We start from the raw sequence: 20,198 nt of genomic DNA, 5'->3' as shown, positions 1-20,198 counted from the left end.
CCCACAGACTGCAGCACGCCAGGCCTCCACCAACTCCCGGAGTTTACTCAAACCCATGTCCACTGAGTCGGTGATACCATCCGAACATGTCATCCTCTGTCGTCCCCTTCTCCTCCTGCCTTCAGTCTTTCCCAGCATCAGTCGTGGCCCTAGAAAGACCTTAAAGGAGCACCAGCACCTCTGTCTGGAGCTGACCCTGGGCCAGACGCTGTATGAGATACAAGTATGAGATAACATTCTCCTCTTGACAGGAGTATGATTCAGTCCAGGGCCAGGCAGTAAATATTTCCAGCTTTGCAGGTCACATGGTCCTGTAGCTCTGCTCTGCCATCACAGTGCAAACGCAGCCATACACAATATGGAAACCAATGAGCGTGACTGGATTCCAGTAAAACTTTATTTATAGGCACTGAACTTTAAGTTTCATATGATTTCTACTGTCACAAATATTATTCTTTAGCTTTTTTTCCTAACCACTTAAAATTGTAAAGACCATTCTTAGCTCCCAGCCCCACAAAATCAGGCAGCGGGCCAGATGTAGTCCATTGGCCATAGTTTGCCAACCCCTGATCCAGTAGATGGGTATGAGACAAACACTTGGGAAAGACAGCTGATGGTGGGCATTAGGAACAAACCTGGGCATTGAGCAAATTGGCACATGCATTGCACTGAGAGAGACAATGTGATGCCCATGCATGCAGTCTTCAGGGTCAGAGAAATCTGGGTTTGAATTCCAGCTCTGCGCTTCCTAGCTGGGTAAATCACTTTCACCTCTGACCTCATTTCCTCTATGGAAAATGGGAACAGTAATACCTGTACCAGAACGTGGCTGGCAAGATGAAATAAGACATGTAAAGTTCCTGACTTTGAGCAGGAGTGAGACGGAAGTTAGATCGTCTACCCTCTCTAGCTGGATCTCCTTGTGGGTTGGGGGTGCAGGGCAGGCCAGAAAAGTCCCTTAACAAGGCTGGCCTGGAACAATGGATGCTTGGCGAGACCCGGGAGTGAGAGTTCAACAAAGGGAGGGCTTTCCAGGTAGTGCTCGTGGTAAAGAATCCACCTGCCAATGCAGGAGACACAAGAGATGTGGGTTTGATCCCTGAGTTAGGAAGATCTCCTGGAGGAGGAAATGGCAGCCCCCTCCAGTATTCTTGCCTGGAGAATCCCAGGGACAGAGGAGCCTGGCGGGCTATTGTCCATGGGGTCACAAAGAGTCAGAGACGACTGAGCAACTGAGTGCAAGAGCAAAGATTGAGCATGTGTGCGTGTCCCCAGACTGCAGTCCTCACCCTGCCCCCGCCACCCCTACAGAGAGGCTGGGGGAAAGAGATCAGGGGTGCCAGCTGGCAGGGGAGGGTGCCCCCTGCTGTGGGCATGGGACTGCGGGTACAAAGCTCCTCGAGGGAGGGGCACCTGATCCGACTCTCCCTGCTGCTATTTACCAGAAGCTAAAAATAACCCAAGAGTGACAGGGAGATGGGGCCGATTTGTAATTTAAATAGCAACAGGATAAAGCAAGGAGCTGCAAGAGATCACATTCTGTCCTGAATTAAAAATGCAAAAACCGGGGGCAGAGAGCTGAGTTGGAGCTGGAGGAGGGGGCCCACTGCCAGAGGAAGCCGGAAGCTGGGGGGTCTATCATTTTCCTTCCTTTGGGAAGGGCGGGGGCCCAGGCCCAGCCCGGAACTCCTTCCTCCCCTCAGGGACCCGAGGTTCTTGCTGACTAGTGAGTCAAAGGCCGGCAGGGAGGGCTGTGCCCAGAGGTGGGGCCAGGCTTATCTCGAAGGCAGCTGTGTCGGGATTGGGATTCCAGAAAGTGGGCCTTATCAGACCCTATTTTGGCCCAGGGTGCTTGAGACAGGCCCCCTCAGCATCCCACGTCCCCCACCTCTCGCACCAGCGGCCTTTCTGGAGGGGAGCTGGAAGACCAGTTCCAGCAGATGCATTGGAACAGGTTCTTCTCTGCTGTGCTGCTGAAAAGGCATCAGGAAGCCTGGGCTGGAGTCTCATTTTCACTTCCATCGGTGCCGTTGCAGATCAGAGCATTGAGAGAAGCCCTCAAGAATCCAGGTTTCAAAGACAAATTTAGCACAGGCTAGGGAGGAAACGTGTCTTCGAGGATGCACAAAGTGGGTAAAGAAGGCATTGGGAACAGATTTGTTTTCTGCTGGGCCCCTCTGTGCTTAACGAGGGTTCTTGGCCTATGGATGTTTGGGGAAGGAAGGCTAATCAGGATTCACAGAGTGAGGGGAATCCGAGGACCACTGGGCAGCATTTTACAGATGAGAAACTGAGCCTGAGAGACGTTAAGCAATGTGCTAAGATCCCACAGTCAGTAACTGGGAGAGCCAGCATCCAGACTCAGGTCAGTTTCATTCCAAAGCCCTTTGTCAGGCTTCCAAGGCCTGGACATTCATCCTTAGGGATCTTTTCTTCTGGCTCTGTACTAAGTGCACAGATCCCTGGGAGGGATAGTAGCAGAGGGGTGTGGGGGCTGGGAGGTGTTTCTGCAATCAGAGCTTGTGATCCAACAGATGGGGATGAGAGGCTTGAAGGGCCTGCTTATCTTGCCCTGGGAGGTATGGTGCTACCATCCAGGCTGGAGGCAGCAGGAAGCTCCTGAGGGCAGATCCAGCTAACCCCAAGCAAGGGCACAGACACCTAGGCTCCTCTCCCCTTCCCTGCGCCCCACCTCCCCCAGCCTGGGCACCTGGGAGGTGCCGAAGGACAGTTTCCAAGAGAGATCGTGGTGTGAGGGACCACCCATGACTCTGGAGCCACCTGTGCTATATTCACAGCTCTCTTGTCCCAGTGAGAAAGGGCCCCCAGGCCTTCCTCCAGATTTCCTCCCACACAGGACTTTAATGAGGCTACCCAGAAGGAGCCTAATCAAAATTCCATCTGTCACTAGCCAGCAGCACCTGCAGCCCAGCTCAGGTACATCTGTCTCCTCTGTGGATCGGCAGGTGTTTTGGGGCTCTAGCTTGCTCCCAAGGACTCCAGCAGGTACCTGGATCACAGACTTAGCTGCTGGGAAGGGACATGGGCTCCAAAAATCCCCCATGTCTCACCACAGCCACTCATGCAAACAGGAAGCCAGCTCCCTCCCTCTGCTCCGCTTGTTGGGCTCCTATATTCAGCTCATTTCAACTTCCATAGGAAGTTACTAAGCATATCCTATGCATCCAGCACAGAGCCAGAAGCAACACTGGGGTCAGGAATCCTGTAAGGAGATAAGACTGCATATGCAGAAAAAGTCATATAATGAAGGAGTATCTGGGGGGAAAAAAGATGAATGTCAGAGAGACATCAGTGGGGTAGGAGGACTAACTCTAGAGCAGCATTCGACACTTCAGTCGCTCAGTCATGTCCAACTCTCAGTCATGTCCGACTCTTTGCGACCCCATGGACTGCAGCACGCCAGGCTTCCCTGTCCGTCACCAACTCTCGGAGCCTATTCAAACTCATGTCTATCACGTCGGTGATGCCATCCAACCATCTCATCCTCTGTCGTCCCCTTTCACTTAGTAGGTCTTTATAAAATAGGTGTCATATGAATGGATGAATGAGTGGAAACCTGGAGATCAGGGAAGGAGATTCAAATGAAACTGTCAGAGCTGGACAAGATTTAGAAACCATCTGGTCCAACCCAGAGATGTTAAGTGATTTACCCAGCATTGCACAGCAAGCTCTGGGGTTTGACCCAACTCTTTCCACCTTCCCGTTTTTGTTTTTTTTTTTTGCTTTGGGGACTGGGGTTTTGCAAGATGGAGGTTCAGATTGGCCAAGCTCTATGGGCAGATGGGGCAAAGGAAGCAGCATAAGCGGAATGGAGTGGCGGGGTGAGGGCAGCGTGTTAAAGGAAGTGTGAAGAAAGAGGGAAGAAATGTTTATTGAGAACTTACTGAGAGGCAGGCACCAGCACGGTGTGAGCTGAGAGAAACATCTCTGCAGGGAAAACTTGGACCAAGAGGCCAAAACGAAAGGAACCAGAACATAAGGAGCCCTGAAGGTCAGGCCAAGGAGGTTGGCTTGGCTGGTTTTGAGAGCAGAGACTGTCCAGACCGTGGGTTACGTGTTTGGTGTCCTGGTACATTTCTTTTCCCCAGCTCCCACTCGCTCATCCAGGCCATGGAAAGTAGAACACCCCATCCTCTGGGGCCTCGACCAAGCCCAGAATAATTTTCTTACCCAGATTCCTCTTCCTGTGAGTATCTGTGTGGATTCTGAGGGGTCCCCAGCTCCCCAGTGCTGACACACCTTGTCCTAGGAACTGCCAAGGGCATTCTCCCCAGCCCTGTGCACCTGTCCCTTCCAGCCTCGTCTTCCCCACCCCACCTACAAAGCACCGACAGCTTCAGTGAGTACAAACCCACGGGGACCGTGGTCCACAGCCAGGCTGCTCTATCTCTCAGAGTCCCCAGCCTGCCTGGCTTCCCCTCCAGGAGTCACATTTCCTGCTCTCTGCTGCTCCAGGGCTGCCAGAAGCCTCACTGAAAACAAGCCCAGCCCCATTTCCTCTGTTTAACTATTCAAGCTACTTCCAGAATCCCTGGGGGGTGGGGGAAGACAAGGCCCTGCAACAGCCTCCTTCTAGTACAGGCCTTGGCCTGGCTGGCAGAGTCTCTGTTGGGGCTTTACACGGGACCCGCCTTGATCGAGGCAGGATGATGGGCTGGAGGCAGAAGCCCTGGGAAAGGGGGTGCCAAGCCTCAGTGGCGTTACCTGGCTCTGTCCCCAACCCCAGAGGGACAGCAGGATGTCTTATTAACGGGTACCGACTCGGGGGTGAAAGTCTTATTTCTACCACTCACAGACTGGGTCCCCTTGGACAAATGAGTTTAGCCACTCTGTACCTCAGGTTCCCCATCAGTCAAAGGGGGGAAATAACAAGATCTATGTCATAAGGTTGTCACAGGAATTCAAAGGTTTGGGGCACAGTAATGTCCAAGAAATATTAGCTATTTATCATTATTATTATTACCAAGTATTACTTATGCATGACATAGTGTGATTTATGAAACAAATAGTTAATGAGAAGTATTATGTTCCAGTCTTGAGGGCCACAAAGGTGATTACAGCGCCAGATGGAGGTTTCTTTCTTTTTTTATACATTTGTTTACTTATTTATTTGGCTGTGTCGGGTCTTCGTTGTGGCACGTGGAATTTTAGTTCTGACATGTGAGATCCAGTTCCCTGACCAGGGATCAAACCCTGGCCCCCTGCATTGGGAGCCACCGGACCACCAAGGAAGTCCCCAGATGAGGTTTCTAAGGGCTGGAAGGGCACCGTGTACATTCATTCCTGTGTCTGCAGGTTCTGTAGTGTCAATATTTATTGAACTGACCTGAACTGACACCGTTTCTGTCCTCGAGAAATTTACAGCCTTTCTGGGGTAACAAACACATATAGAGCTAAAGAACTAATTATAGAGCAGCATGATTAAAGAGCGCTTGAGGAAGGTATGATTTCCATCCCAGAACCAACCCTAATAATAAAGAGTAAGTATATGCCTTACTATTTATTTAGCAAATTCTCAGAAATGGCCTCAAAGTCCACCCAGTGTGGCCTTTTAGCTATTCTTTAGACACATCCAGTACATTCCTCCTCAAAGGGCCTTTGCTCTGACTGCTTCTTCCACCTGGACTGCTGTTCTCCCAGGAAGTCACATCTTTTACTCTCTCAATTCATTCGAATCTGTTCTCAACTGTTACCTCTTCAGGGAACATCTCCATTATCCTCCTCTTCCCCCTTCACCGTGGCTTCATTTTTCTCTGTAGCTCATCTCATCTCATCCCCTGACATTCTTTCATATATGATTTGTTTAGAATAGAATTTAAGCAACAACATGAGGTTAGAGCGATTGCTCCTTGCACACTGCTGTCCAGTCTGATCTGAGCGCAGAAGGCACTCAGCAACTGCTTACTGAATGAATTAATTTATAAATCCTTTTGCCTCTTATTTAATCCTCCGAAAACTAGGAGATGCAGGTTCAATCCCTGGGTTGGGAAGATCCCCTGAAGAAGGCAATGGCAACCCACTCCGGTATTCTTGCCTGGGAAATCCCACCAACAGAGGAGCCTGGTGGGCTACAGCCTGTGGGGTCACAGAGTCGGACGCGACTTACCAAAGAAACGACAACAAAAAACTCCAGGAGCTTGGTTATTACTAGTGCCCCCTTCCACATTACAGATGAGAAAATAGAGGCTCAAAAAAGCTCCCTGACACGCGTGTTCCCTAGTCTATTTATAGCCTACTTTATTCCTAAAAGGATTTCAGGTGACCTTGGAGAGACAGACCTCTCAGACCAGGGTACACAGTTGGTAAGGGGCAGAAACAGGATGTAGGACCACATCATCTAGTTCCATTCCAGTTACCTTTCCACTCCGCCACATTCTGTGTGCCTGACCCTGTGTTAGGCGGTGTGGTGCTCACAGGGCTGAGAGGAGACAGAGCTGCATGCAGGCTGGGCATGGTCCCAGGGCACCCGGTGGTGGTGATGAAGGGGGCGGCCTCGGCAGGACCAAGAGGTGAAGATCAGAGCTGTTAGGCGGAGAGGGAGGCCAGACGGGGGCCGAGGTTCAGATCCCAGCCTGGGCAGGCCTGCCGGCTGCCTGGCAGCCTCTGACTTGGTATTGTCTCCTGGCTGCTGGGCCGGGCTTGTCCTCACCTGCCTCTCGCCCTCTCGGGCTGGCAAGCCCTTCTTGCCAGCCAGCCTCCTGCCCTGGCCAGCGGAAGGCGTCTGCGAGGCCTGTGGTCCTGTCCGGAGCAGCCGGCCGGCCTCTCGCAGGGCCCCCGGGTCAGGAAGTGCCGAAAGAGGAAGAGAGTCGCCGGGCAGGATGAGCGTACGGGGGGCCGGCCGCACTACTGGGGGAGGCTGCGATGAGGCTGCAGCTCTTGGCCCCGCGGAGCTTCTGGCGACGGAAGAAGGGGAGCGGCCCGGGGCTCTGAGACAGATGTGGCGCTACCGCTCCTGGGACGTCCCACAGATCCCAGCCGAGGTCCCCCAGTCTCAGTAGGTACTTGGGTGGCCTGAGAATGGACACGGGGACCTTTGGCCCTCAGTCCCTCCATGAGCCTTCTATCTGGGGTGGGGGAGTCAGCCGAAGTGGGGTTGCCCCTCTCCCTGTGTCTGGTGGCTCTGCAGAGGCTCGGAAAAGGACAGAGGGCTTCCGGGCAGCGTAAGAGGGGCTCTGATGTTGGAATTGCTGGGGGGCGGTGTGGCAGGGGGCTGAGCTTGCAGAAGGTGGAGTCGAGGGAGCTAACAGCAACGGGATCTGGGAAGAGAAGCCCCCACAGGAATGTGGCAGTGGATGTCTTGCACAGAATCAGCAAGGTCTTCAGCTGCCTCTGATCTCCCTGCTCAGAGCTTGGTCAGAGCCATTGGGAAACTTTCCCAAAGGGTCCCAGGCACCCAAGGAGGACCGTGTCCAGCCCCCTGGGGGATTTCATTGCCGCTCTGGCACCTGCTGCTGGTGGGAGCACTCCAGGGGGTGGTACCCCATGCCTGGTCCAAGCCAGGAGGAAACTTGAAGGAAGCTGGGAGAAGGTTTTGAGCTTCAGGATGGTGACTATTGGTTTCAAAAGGCAGGCTTGCCCACGTCACAGCTCCCAACACTGGCTGTATGTGGCTGGCTGAGGCTGGAAAATGGGCTGCCAGAACCCCAGAGAGGGTGAAAGTGAAGTGACACAGGAAGTGGCTTTGCAGAAAGGAGCGCTAACAGAAACAGCGGGCACCTCATATGGGCATCAGGGTGGCAGTGCTGGAGGGAGAAGACCATGCTCTCCAGCCGCCTGGCCTCCCTGCAGGAGCTGTCAGAGGCAGCCCCCGAGCTGCTGATTCCCAAGTGTGTGTGTGCTGGCCTTGCCAACCACAGGCGACTGCTCTGGTTCCAGTGGTCTTCCTCATCTCTGGAAGGGGACAAACTTTGCTGTCTGAGGGGGTGTGTTTATATGTCCGTGAGGTACACTTCTAGGTGAGTAAGGTATATGGAGCGTAGCCCAGGTGACTGTGGTAAAGAATCCACCTGCCAAGGCAGGAGTCACAGGAGACACAGGTTCGATCCCTGGGTCAGGAAGATCCCCTGGAGGAGGAACTAGCAACCCACTCCAGTATTCTTGCCTGGAAAACGTCCCGTGGACAGAGGAGCCTGATGGGCTAGTCCAGAAGTCACAAACTGTCGGATGTGACTGAGCAGAAGCGTACAAGCTATACTTGAGGGGGATGCAACGTGTCACCACTGTCCTGGGTTAGATTTGAGCATAGAAGACAGACGCATGAGTTCGCTGAAGGCAAGTATGTTGGGGAATGGCAGTGGTCCTTCCTTTTGTGCACGTACTTGTGTGTAAGAGGCGTGCAGGTGAGTCCTGTGGTGTGAGACATCTACAGGTCCCCTCGCAGACGGTGTTGGGAAAGTGCCATGTACCGGGAGTGTGACAGTGCTAGAAACAGCCTTGCAGAGATGTGGAAAGATGAATTTGTGTAACAAACGTGTCCCTGGTGTGCGCGAGGGTCCTTCAGTGACTTTGTTCCTGGTACAAACTCTCTGAAGTGTGAGAAGCTGGGGGTGGGAAGTGTTCGACTGGAGTAATGGGTGAGCGTAATCGTGTGTGAGGCGTGTTTGTTTCCGTGTGTACCGGGGGCGCCGTGTGACTGTTGTTCCCGTGGGCGTGATTTCGGAGAGCCGAGCGAGTAGGGGTGGAGCTGCCGTAAGTGGCCGTGACGGGCCCCCGGTGTGCGAGAGACGTGTCTACTCCCTGTAGACGTGGGAGGGGCGGTGGCGACAGCCCCCCTCGCGAGTGTTCACTTGTGAGCATGTGGGTGGCCCGGTGGGGGCGGGGGGGCGGGGGCTGAGAGGAAGAAAACAAGGTTGCGCGTGTACTGGTTCGCGGGCCGCGCGGGCGTGTCAGGCTGGAGACGCGATCCGGGCGGCGGACCCGCTCGGGCTCGTGGGCGGGGCAGCCGCTCGGGCTCGTGGGCGGGGCCTCTGCGGCCCCACCCCCTCTCTCGGTCCCGCCCCGCCCCTCTGGCGGCCCAGGCGGCTTGCGGCTCGGCGGGCCGCCGGCAGAGGGCGCGGCGGGCCGGGCGCCGCCGCGTAACCGAGGGGGCGTGCTCGGCGGCGGGGCAGGCAGCGGCCCGGCCAGCTATGCGGGGTCCTGCGGCCGCAGCTGGCGGCACTTCCTGGAGCGGCGGCGGCCGCTTCCCCGGCACCTGGGCGTGGGGCGCGGGGGCGCGCGGCGCGGGGCGGGCGGAGTCAGCGCGCGCCATGGCCGAGGCGGGCGCTGAGGAGCCGGCGTGCTGAGCCCCGGCCGCCGGCCCGGCATGGGCGTCTCCCGCGGGCCCGCCGCCGGCCGGGGCTAGGGCCGGATGGAGCCGCGGGACGGCAGCCCCGAGGCCCGGAGCAGCGACTCCGAGTCGGCCTCCGCCTCGTCCAGCGGCTCCGAGCGCGACGCGGGTCCCGAGCCGGACAAGGCGCCGCGGCGTCTCAGCAAGCGGCGCTTCCCAGGGCTGCGGCTCTTCGGGCACAGGTGAGCGCGGCGGCGGCGGGAAGCATCCCTCGGCCACCTGGTGTTGACCCCGGGCGGGGTGTCCCTGCGCGCTGGCGATCCGGGCTGTCTTGGCGTTGGGCTCTGCATGGGGGTGGTCCGCCCCCGGCGTCCGGGCACTGTCACCGGGTGGGTGGGGAGGTGTCATTCTCTGGCACCGGCGGCTCAGCGCGCCTTCTCTGGGGTACTGAGACAGGGGCGGCTTCTAGCTCTCCAGCAGAGAGGCTAACCCCCTGGCACCAGCGGATCGGGCCCCCACGACTAGTCACGATCCCCTTTCTTGGCACTGATGGGAACCGGCCGCCCTCTGAGCCTCCCGGCCCCAGGGAGGTGGGCAGTCACGTCGTCGTCGTCACCCTAGTCCTCCGGGTGGCCGGGTTGCCTACCACCGCGCTGCATGGCATCCGCAGAACGTGGCCTCCTGGATCCTACTGTCGCGACCCATGCCTGTCCCCGCAGCCCTGGTCACCGATTTAATCGCTGGGCATTTTAAGCTGCCCCTTGGGGTGGGGGGTGGAGTGGTCTGACCACCTGTTCTACACTGCTCTGATTTAGCAGGGAGGCCCCTCAACCTCTGCTGGGGAGTAGACACATCCCCCTCTGTCCCCATCTAGTCCTGCTGGGAAGGGGATGGGGTGCTGGTTCTTTCAAGCTCTGTCTCGCCCCCTCCCCCAGCACGCCAAATGTCACCATCTTGTGCCTGTGACAGAGCTTTGACCAGGACTCTGGGGGAGGGTGTGGAAAGACTGAGTGGAAGGCGCCAGGGGCCTGTGTGCTGGCATTGGCCCGGGAGCCGCTTCCTGCCCCTGCAGTCCGGGTGTAAGGTGAGAGGAGGTGGAGCCCCATGAGTGCTGCCACCTGGCTCCCTGGGTTTTCTCCTGGCTCACCCCGGCCTTCTTTCCAGCGGCCGCGGAGCTTGCAGCCAATCAGCTCAGGACCCCAGAGGTAACTCAAATTGGACTCTGACCACTTGGAGTGTGCCCAGGGCCTCCTGCTCGCTTGCCCTCAGTTGTCCAGGCTTCATGGTACTGGGGGCCCCCCACGCCCCGAGCTTTGCCCTGTCCCTTCCCCAGAGGTGACCTCACCCACCAATAACACGGGCAGCTTTTTCCTGTACAAGTTGGCGTCCCTGTGATGCTGACCTGCTCCCTCTGGCTGCCCTGCTCTTTGCCCCTGCACTGTGTCGCCAAGCCCACAGATCTGGATCCTCGCACAGGCAGGTGGAGCTCCCTCCGTAGGCCGTTGTGAAACCGTGCAGGCTTCAGTGTCACATCAAACGGGAAAGGGCGCAAAGCAACTCGTGCCTCTGTTTTGTCACCCACAGCCCTGCAAGAGGGAGCAGTTGACACCCAGCTCCGCAGGATGTAGCCTCCAGTGTTCACAGGCTCGTGAGGGGGAGGGGGGGCTCCGCCAGAGGCTTCCTGTCCCTGCCCACAGGGCACCAAGTTTCAGGCTCTTCTGACCTGTGGCTGTGTCCCTCGTGAAGGGCACAGGTTTGCGCACATAGCAGCGAACCCTCAGGAGGAAGAAAAAGAAGCGGGAGAATGACGGGTACCTTTACATCAGTCTCTCAAATAACCAGGATGGGTGTTAACCTCTCCCGTTCTTATAGATGAGCGAGCGGAACACAAGCTCAAAGAGATGAGTAGTTTGCCCAGAGTCACACAGCAAATTTAAGAGTCAGAGACAGAGTTTGAACTCTAATCTGATTCCAAAACCCGCATCCTTTTCTCTCTACCAAATAGAACGTCACAGTGACCTCAGGACCTTTAGGAAGTACAGATTCCTAACTCTTACCTGGGCATGTCTGACTCATCAGGTCTGCAGGTGGGGCTGGGCATTTTATAAAACTTGCCAAGTGTTTCTAAAGTGCTTCCAAGTTTGAGAGCCATCGTATTACATCCCTCTGGGGATGGTAAGCGATCTGATAGGTTAGTGAATGAGAAGAACCTCCAACAGCACCTCTGGAAACATGGCAGGAGTGTTCCCTGCGTGGTAGCATTGTGCTCGGGCAGCGGGCATGAAGAAATGAATGTGTTTGGAAAACCCCATAGAGTCAGGGAGAGGGCAGCCGGGGGCAAAGACTTCCTCCTGGCAGGCCTGGAGTTCAGAGTCAGATGTCGCCCGGGGCTGATTCCGTCCCCTTGCTTTGACTGGAGGCAGGGCGGGACAGATATTGGGAACAGTGCACTGCAGTGGCACTGCCTCTTTGACAGTATCACCTGGTCTTGCCCTCTTTCTGGTTGCCAGCCTCAGGTGAAACTCCCCAGTGCCCCCAGCTGAACCTAGTCCGCCGTCCTTCCTCAGGCTCTGAGCTCATCCTCAGCCCCGCTCTTGCTGCTCATTGGACCTCCGCCCTCTGATGATCAGCCCCCACCTGCTTTCCTTCTCTCTGCACACCCCTCCGCCGCCCGTATACACTTCAGGCCTTGGGACCAAGGGTCCCGCTTTGCAAATAGACCATGGCTGGGAGAGACAGTAGCAAATAGATTGGGCGGCTGCAGATGCTGCACTGAGTCTTCTACATTCGGATCTTGGCTCCATGGTAGAGGTCTAGAATCCACTAGCGTTCGGATCTTGGCTCAATGATAGAGGTCTGGAATCCACTATCATTGGGATCTTGGCTTGATGGTAGAGGTCTGGAATCCCCTAGCATTTGGATCTTGGCTCAGTGGTAGAGGTCTGGAATCCACTAGCTTTCGGATCTTGGCTCAGTGGTAGAGGTCTGGAATCCACTAGCACTCTGCCATGGGTTTGGGAGGGGTAGCGATGGTACATGGGCTGTGTGTTTACCGTCCCTGGTGTGGTCAGGAGGAGGACGGTCTCCACCTGGCAGCCTCTGTGGCATCTCCCTTAAAGCCCCCCGCAGCCTCTCACACACGGTTTTTTATTTAGCCCAGGAGACTCAGGGCTGAGCCAGCGCTCCTCCCCAGCTCCACTCCACGGCTCCTGCTGGGAACCGTCAGCCTCTCCCCACGAGGAGGTGTAGGCCCCGCCCTACCCAGGGCATCTGGCTTTTCCCCTCCTGACTATTCAGCCTCAGGGCCTGAGGGGTGGTCAGTCAGAAGTGGGCGAGAAGGTGACTGCCTCCTCCTCGTCTTCCAGGGCCCACCTCCAGAGGACGCCCTCCAGCCTCTGGCCCTGTGGCAGCAGCCTGACCCCGGGCAGGTCACACAGCTGGTGGATTAACTGGTTTGGCACCCCAGGGGCATCAGAAATTACCTGGCTGTTCATCCGTCTAGACGGAAGGAGCCTCAGCCCGTGGAGCCCATGGGAGCCCGAGCATGGGTGTACCCGCCCTGCCCTTTATCCTGCTTCAAGCCACTTGTTCCGGAGGGCAGGAAGCACACTGTGGGACAAGTCGGAGACAATAGGTCCCATTTAGAGGTGCTGCCACACGGGGCCCAGTGAGCTGGACCTGGAGTCCAGATGGTGGAGGCTGCCCGCCGCGGCCTGAGTGGCAGCAGCCCCAGTTGGGGTTGCTTTTGCAATGGTCGGAAGGGACGTGTTGAGGGACGCCTCACGTGCAGAGGCGGGAGCCTGGGCTCTGGCGCCCAGTTGTCTGGGTGCAAAAGGCGCCTCTCTGAGTGGTTTGTCTTGCTCAGGCTAATTCTGGGAGCGGCCCCAGGGGCCAGGGGAGGCAGCTGTGAGCCAGGGCCCCGGGTTTGGGAAGAAAAAGGGGCCTCGGCATCTGAACTGCGCGTCGGCTCACCTGACTGCCCATGCCCCACACAACGCCCGGTGCCTGTGGGAGCCGTTCAGGCCGGGCGCGGGTGGGACCCCTGCTCTTCCCCTGCTGCCACGCACCCGCAGCTCTGGCTTAACGGGCAGGGGAGGGGTGCGGGCAGCCCTTGGCGCTTTTTATTCTCCGTGCTGTCGTCCGGAAAGGTCAGGTCTCAGGATGCAGAGCCGCCCGGGACTGTCACTTGGCAAAAGAGAGTGCGAGAGTGGGCATCCTCCTGGCAAGGACAGGGGACGGGCCGAGTGACCCTGGGAGAGGAAGAAGCGGGCCTGCCCTCCTCCACTTCTGGAGCCCTCTCCAGATCCACCAGTCACCCCTCGAGCAGAGGGGGAGGCGAGTGGGCACGCTGGCCCGGAGGGCTGGCCTGCGCTGGCTCCGAGGAGAAGCCCAGGTGGGCCCCCTGTCCCTGGCCAAGGCAAGCAGGCTCCCCGGGTCCACAAGCCGATGGGGAACTTTTCCTGCAGTGTCGCCAGAGCGACACAAGGGGGCGACAGCTACCACCGAGGGCTGGGCAAGACAGGGCCATCCCCTCGCCTGGCCCCCCCGCGGGGCCTCGGGCCTCTGGGTGAGCCCACACGGCTGCCTGCTGCTGGGCAGGAGGTGGCAGGAGGCAGGCTGGGCGGGAGCCTCCACATCACCTGACCCGACCCCTTCCCCGCCTCTGAAGACCGAGGCCCAGGGCGGTGGCTTGGACGGGGCTGAGGTCTCGCAGCTAGCGAGGGGTCATCTGGGCCTCCAGTGCCCATCCCCTGACTCCAGGATCGTGTCAGTGAGTGCCCGTGCCAGGACCCCAGAGGCCTCCCCGCCTTCTGAGAGACCCTCAGTCTGGCACCTTCTGGCCTGCCCGCCCTCGCCGCCTCCCTGCTGCCAGCGGAGTGATTCTCTCGGTGGGCCTGTGGGGAACCCCCCGTGCCTGCATTTAGGCTCAGCGTCTCCCTCATCCTGGGTGAGATCAGGGTGCACCTCCAGGGGGGCGCCCCCACCGAACCGCTGCCTCTGAACCTCCGCAGGGGTGGGGCCCCAGGGGGCCCTTCAGGTGTCAGCCCCACGCAGGGGTGCAGTGTGGTTCCCCACACCCCAGGGTCTCAGCCCAGGGCCCTCCCGGCACTCCAGTCCCACAGGCAGGAGCCTGCGAAGGTGGTTGCAGGTGGCGGGGGGCAGGTCAGAGCAGCCACCAGACAGATGCCTCTGAGGAGCTTGCATCCTGCCATCTTTGTGGCCCCCTTCCTCAGCTGAGACCCCAAAGGCAGGGTTTGTTGGCGGAGAGCAGGTCAGAGGCGACCTGAGGCTCTGGGGCCCTGGGATGTGCTTGCTCGTCCTTCTCCGGAGAGTCACGGTTACCCGAAGCTTGAAAGTCCATCATTTCCTGTAATCCGCCCAACAACCTTGTAGTTGATTTCATTCCCATTTTACATACGAGACCCCAGGGCTCAGAGAGGCCATTGAGGCTTGCGGCCCAGCGTCCCGCGGTTTACGCTGGAGCCCAAAGCCAAATCTCTTTCCAAACACCAGGCTGCCCTGGGACATGCTCCCCCTTCCTACTTCTATTATTTTCCCATCACCAAACTGGGAGAGCCTAAGGAGGGGTTTGAGGGCTCCTTGAAAGCGAGAGATCTTTGTCCTGCATGGGAATGGAGTAAGGCCTCCGTGTGATCAGTGCCCCAGCCCCACGGGAGAGCTGCCAGCAGGATCCTCGCTCCTGGGAGAGCAAGGCCAGGCCGGGCGGGGCGCCCGCAGGCTGGGAGACCAGGTTTGTAAGCGGGAGGTCCTGCGGCTCCCTGGCTGGATCGGGGTGGAGGAGCAGGCCTGGGGCCTTTCATCTGGCTTTCAAAGCGCAGGGAACAGAGGACTCAAGGGACACACTCCAAGGCGCCCTAGGGGGTCAGTGAGCGGCCTGTGGCCCTGGAGAGTGGAGCGCAGCAGGCCTCCCGGGGAGAGGTCTGGGGAGAGGTGGGGGCCCCAGCCCTCTCCCCCCACTCCGGAACCTCTCCTTGCGTGCACTTGGCCGGGCGCCCGTTCCCAGCGCCCACTCGGAGGTCTCTCCCCTGCCAGGGCTGAGCCAAAATAGCTGTCTAGGAGCCTGGGCCCGCACCGCCCACGCCCCAGCATCTTGCGGGTTAACAGCTTGCCTGTCTCTCCACCCCCCCTTCCCCAGCTTGCTGACATTTTACTGAAGCGGGGGTGGTTGTGAAAGGGGGCAAGCTGGTTCCTGCTCCCCAGCCCACACAGACACCCCACTGACACCGCCTGTCACCCGCTCGCCCTCCCCTTCCAAGGGAGACCTCTCTTCTGGCCCCACCGACGTGGGTCTCCTACTATGAGACAGCGTGAGGCGTGCTCAGGGTTCCATGCTGTGGCAGAAACCTGTCCATGGAAGACAGACCCGGGCAGCCCCCAGGAGCTGTTCTCACTCTGGGGGTCTTTTTTTTTTTTTTTTAATATATATTTTTAAAAATCTTTTAAAAAATTTATAAAAATCTTTTTTAAAAGCATTAAGTATTCTGCCACGAGGAAAGTATACAGAATAACACCTAACTAATAACACCTAATACAGAATAACAAGCTAACACAAGTTAGCTTGGCCAGATCTTACCAACATACCATAGATAGAGACGAAGGCCTCCCTGTCTCCCTCCCCAGAGGAAACCACAGCCCTGATTGGGGTGTTTAGATTCTTGTGCCTGTTTTAAGATATTTTTCCCTGCGCATATATGTATCCATAGCAACACATAGTATGGTTTGGTATGGTTTTGCCTTTGAGTTAAAATGGTGTATCGTACATATTCTGAGTTTAGGTTTTTCCGTCCATGTTGTTTTGGAGATTTAACCATCTTGAAACCTGAGCTCTAGCGTGAACCTGTTTTAATTGCCATATACTATTCCTCTTGTAACTGTCCAGCAGCTTATTTACCCAGTCTCCGTTGATGGACGTTTAGGTCGTTGGCAGGTTTTTTTCCATCACAGGTGATCCTTCAGAGGTGGTGCTGGTCCAAGACTCCTTGTGCGGCCCGTCCACCGGCGTGCTTGGTTACGGGGCAGTGTGTCTTCAGCTTTGATTTGTTGTCATTTAGTCATTCAGTCACATTCGACTCTTTCGCAACCCCATGGACTGTAGCCCACCAGGCTCCTCTGTCTATGGGGTTTCCCAGGTAAGAATACTGGAGCACTTTGCCATTTCCTCCTCCAGGGATCTTCCCGACCCAGGGATCGAATCTGCATCCGCTTAGATAGTTGTAGCCAAATGATGCTCCAGAGTGGCTGTTCTAATTTTTAGGCCTCTGGAGTTGCTTTCTGTCTTTAAATTTCGGTAAACCGAGGAATGGGTTACTATGAACACTTTTTCTTTCAAGTCTGCAGTAGCGCCCTGAGGAAGACAAGACGGTGTTATCCCCCTTAATCTGTTGGGGAAATTGAGGCCCAGCCAGGGTAAGAGACTTGACTTGAGGTTGCATAGCCAGTCAGAGGAAGAATCCATCTGGACCTTTTGCATCCAGATCATCAGAAAAGACCTTTGACCATAGTAACCTCTCAGGGAGATTGTAGGTGCAGGAAAAAAAAAAAAAAAAAAACTCTGTATGGAGTGCAGAAAGCCTGGGAAGCAGAGCAGGGCCCGGGGGGCTGGCAGCCAATTCTAAGATCTTCTCATGGATGGGGGAGGAGGAAGCAGCGTGGTCAGAAGATTTCAGAGGAGTTAAATTTTGAATGAGGGGTAAAGAGTGGAATGCTGCTCCTGGCAGATGGGAAATGACAGCCTGCTGCAGACACAGAAGGTGACAGGAGGGGCCAGTCGCAGAAGAAGAGGGAGGTTGGGGCCAGCAGGGGCTTCATAAAGTCTCCCGGCAAGGCGTGGAGAGAGGCGGAGGGAGGCGTATTGGCATCCCCATCAGGGATTGGTTTCACCCGTTGCCTCTGAGACACGAGCTCAGCCCACACCAGCAACTGGCAGGAAAAGGGCTGAGGACCTGGCCTGCCACTGGGACATTGCCGGCCCAGAGCCCTCCCCTCTCAGCCTGACCCACGAGGCTGCGCCTGGACCGTTCACTGTCCTCTCCATTCACTCTGCAAACCACGTCCGGCGCTTCCGGACCCTGGGGATGCAGTTAGGAGCAACACGTGGTCCCGGGGGCACACGGGCTGGTGGGGGATACTGAGTCATAAACCAGCACCAATGGCCCAGAATAACCAAGGGAAGACCTGAGCGTGGGAGCAGCTAACCCCCTGGGAGAGGAGGTTGGGGAGAACTTTCCGGCAGAGCCGGTATCTGAGCCAGCCCTGAAAGGAGGAGAGGGGAAAAGATGAGGGAGAGCTCGCTGAGCAGAAGGGAAGGAAGGGTGTCCCAGGCAGAGAGGCTGCCAAGTGCCACCCGGACAGACAGGAAGAGACCCCCGCACGCTGACTGACAGAAGCATCTAGGGGTGGAGGGAGGGGGTGAGAGCGTAAACCCAGGGCAGGCTTCTGGGTCGGAACCCCAACCCTGCCCCTCACTGGCTGCGTGATCACAAGCAAGTTATTCAGTCTCTTTGTCCCTCAATTTCCTGGTCTGTAAAATGTAGATAATACTACTTTTTATGACGTGGAAAGAGATAGTATTTGTAAAACACTTAGGACCATGTCTGGTACATAGTGAGGTGTGTATTTGTGAAGTAAAAAGTATGAAGGAGAAATGGGAGAGGAGGCTGAGAAGCCTGTTGACAGCCAGACCCACGTCTGCTTTCTGTTCCCTGGCAGTAGAGAGCCACTGAAAGATAGGTGGGTGCTTGAAGGTGAAGTCTGGGGACAGCGGGAGGATGGCTTGGAGGGGCGGCTCCGAAGGAATGAGTCAGACGTTAATTCCACAGACGTTTGTCCAGGGCCTCCCGGGAGCCAGGCCCTAAGACGGGGACTCAGGGTGGAAGGAGAGAGAGAGACTGGGGCTGTTTCAGCAAGGAGCTCAGAGCTGGGGTCCTGGCCTGGCCCCCCGACATCTGAGGCAGCCGCCCTCCTTCCCCCAGCCCCTCTCCCACATCCTCACCTGGTGATTGCGGGCACCAATCCCTGTGGCCCAGGTCTCATGTTGGGGAGCGTGGAGGGGGCAGTGGCACCCCTTCGGGAGAGGAGCCCCGGCTGTCACCGCCTGGGTCCTCTGGAGAGGAGAAGGTGGCAGCTGCTAAGGACAAAGGCTGCCACCACCCCCCTGGGCCCAGCGCAGAGAAGTAGGCGGCCCTTGTGGTCAGCCCTCGGGTGCGGTACCTGAGGTGGAGGAAGCCCTCCCCTTCCCTTAACTGGTCCCTGCCCCACGGAATTCCCAGTTCCTTCCTCCTCAGCTGATCAGTGGTAAACACTGGACGTGCTACCAGACTCCGTGCTGGGCATGGCCCCTGCCCTCCCCCCACCCCACCCCCAGCCAGGGGCTTGTCCGGTGAGCAGGAGGAGCGAGACAGACAGATCTGAGCGAGTGCGGACATCCCGGGGTCCCGTGGCAGGGCAGCCAGATGGGCGCTGTGGAGTCATCCGGGGCAGTAATGCCCTGTTGGCTGGGGCAGCTGCGAGCAGGTGGGATTGTGATGCGGGGCAGGGAGGGAGGCCAGTGTTCAGGCAGAAGGTGTGCATGAGCCAGGGCACAGCAGTGAGCTCTAGCTCAGCCAGATCAGCGGGCAGAGAACAGCCTTGGATAGAACCAAGGGCTGCATTAGTGGCGCTCTGCAGAAGCATGCTTGCTAGGTTAGAGGCTTTAGAACTCATTCTGAATCAGGGGTTCCCAAAGTATGGTCCTGGGGGTGCCCTTGACCCTTTCAGGGGATCGTTGGGATCAAAACTATTTTCATGATAATACTTTCAGAGCTGCCCTGGTTTATGTCCTTTTCGCAGTGTTGATATTTGGACTCGTGGTATAGAAGCAGTGGTGGTAAAACGTGGTGTAAAAGCAATGGTAAAGCCATTGGAACCTTGGCATACACCAAGGCATTGGCCCCATCGTAAATGCATAGCCACTGTATTCTTCACACTCACGGCAACAACAACAAAGAATGCCATAAATATATCAATTTTATAAAGCCTGGATCCTTGAGTGTACATTTTAAAAAGTACTGTATGAAGAAATGTGAATAAAAAAAAATTAAAAAAAAAAATAAAAAAGAAAAAAAAAAGAAAAAAAGAAATGTGAAGTATACATGAGGCACTTTTGCTGCAAACCGAACTTCGATGGTTGTCTTGAAAAGCACTTTTATGACTGAGTTGCAGGCCCTACTAGTCACTTTTTTTTTTAAAGGAACACCATTTTAGCTTTAAAGGACACCTGACAGACAAAAACCCTTTAAACTGGGATGTTTAGCAGACATTTTCTCAAAAAAGAATGAAGTGAGCTTGTCACTTCAAAAACAGCATTTGCTGCTGTTGACAAAATTTCAGCTTTTGAGTGAAAATTAGAATTTTGGAAATCTCGTTCCAGTATCTGGAGATCCGCCTAAGTCAGTAAACCGATGTTTTCCAGTGACCAGTGCTTAATGTTTCAAAATTCAAAATGCAAGATAGACCAGTGAAAACTTCACTGATAACATTTCAGATCCCACATAGCCACTAACCTTTAAGAAACTACCACTTGTGATATTTTGGTATAGTAGTAGAGAAGAATATCTGTAATTGCCTGAAAGGGCTATTAAAATACTCTCTTTTCTTATTACTTGTCAGTATGAGGCAGAATTTTCTTCATATACTTCAGCCAAATTAACATACCACAACAGATTGCCTAAAGAGGCAGATATTAGAATCCAGATGTCTTCTATTAAGCTAGACATTAGAGATTGACAAAATTTAAACATACCACTCTTCTCGCTACCTTTTTGTGTTGGAAGATAAGAGCTTATTTTCCATAAAAGTGTGTTATTTATATTAACATACTGGGCTTATTGTTTTTAATAATATTTTAATATAT

At 55.9% G+C, this 20,198-nt stretch overlaps 1 protein-coding gene across 6 annotated transcripts in view; it reads left to right on the top strand.

The window, feature by feature from the left end:
* DGKZ (diacylglycerol kinase zeta) overlaps positions 1-20,198 on the top strand; it is a 43,544-nt gene that overhangs the window by 3,911 nt on the left and 19,435 nt on the right. Inside the window, exon 1 of one of the 6 annotated variants that reach the window (XM_070473100.1) lies at positions 6,825-7,015. The exons of 2 other annotated variants lie outside the window; for them this stretch is intronic. In XM_070473100.1, coding sequence (XP_070329201.1) covers positions 6,840-7,015 — 176 coding nt within the window. In that variant the 5' untranslated portion in view covers positions 6,825-6,839. Of the gene's footprint in view, positions 1-6,824; positions 7,016-9,069; positions 9,529-16,326; positions 16,438-20,198 lie in introns of those variants that run through there. 3 more of the 6 variants (XM_070473101.1, XM_070473102.1, XM_070473103.1) reach the window with 3 other exon arrangements.

The sequence above is a fragment of the Odocoileus virginianus genome, chromosome 10 (assembly GCF_023699985.2).
Source record: "Odocoileus virginianus isolate 20LAN1187 ecotype Illinois chromosome 10, Ovbor_1.2, whole genome shotgun sequence".
NCBI classification, from domain to species: Eukaryota; Metazoa; Chordata; class Mammalia; order Artiodactyla; family Cervidae; genus Odocoileus; species Odocoileus virginianus.
The sequence above is the reverse complement of the archived record's forward strand: the minus strand, read 5'-3'. Positions and strand labels throughout refer to the sequence as shown.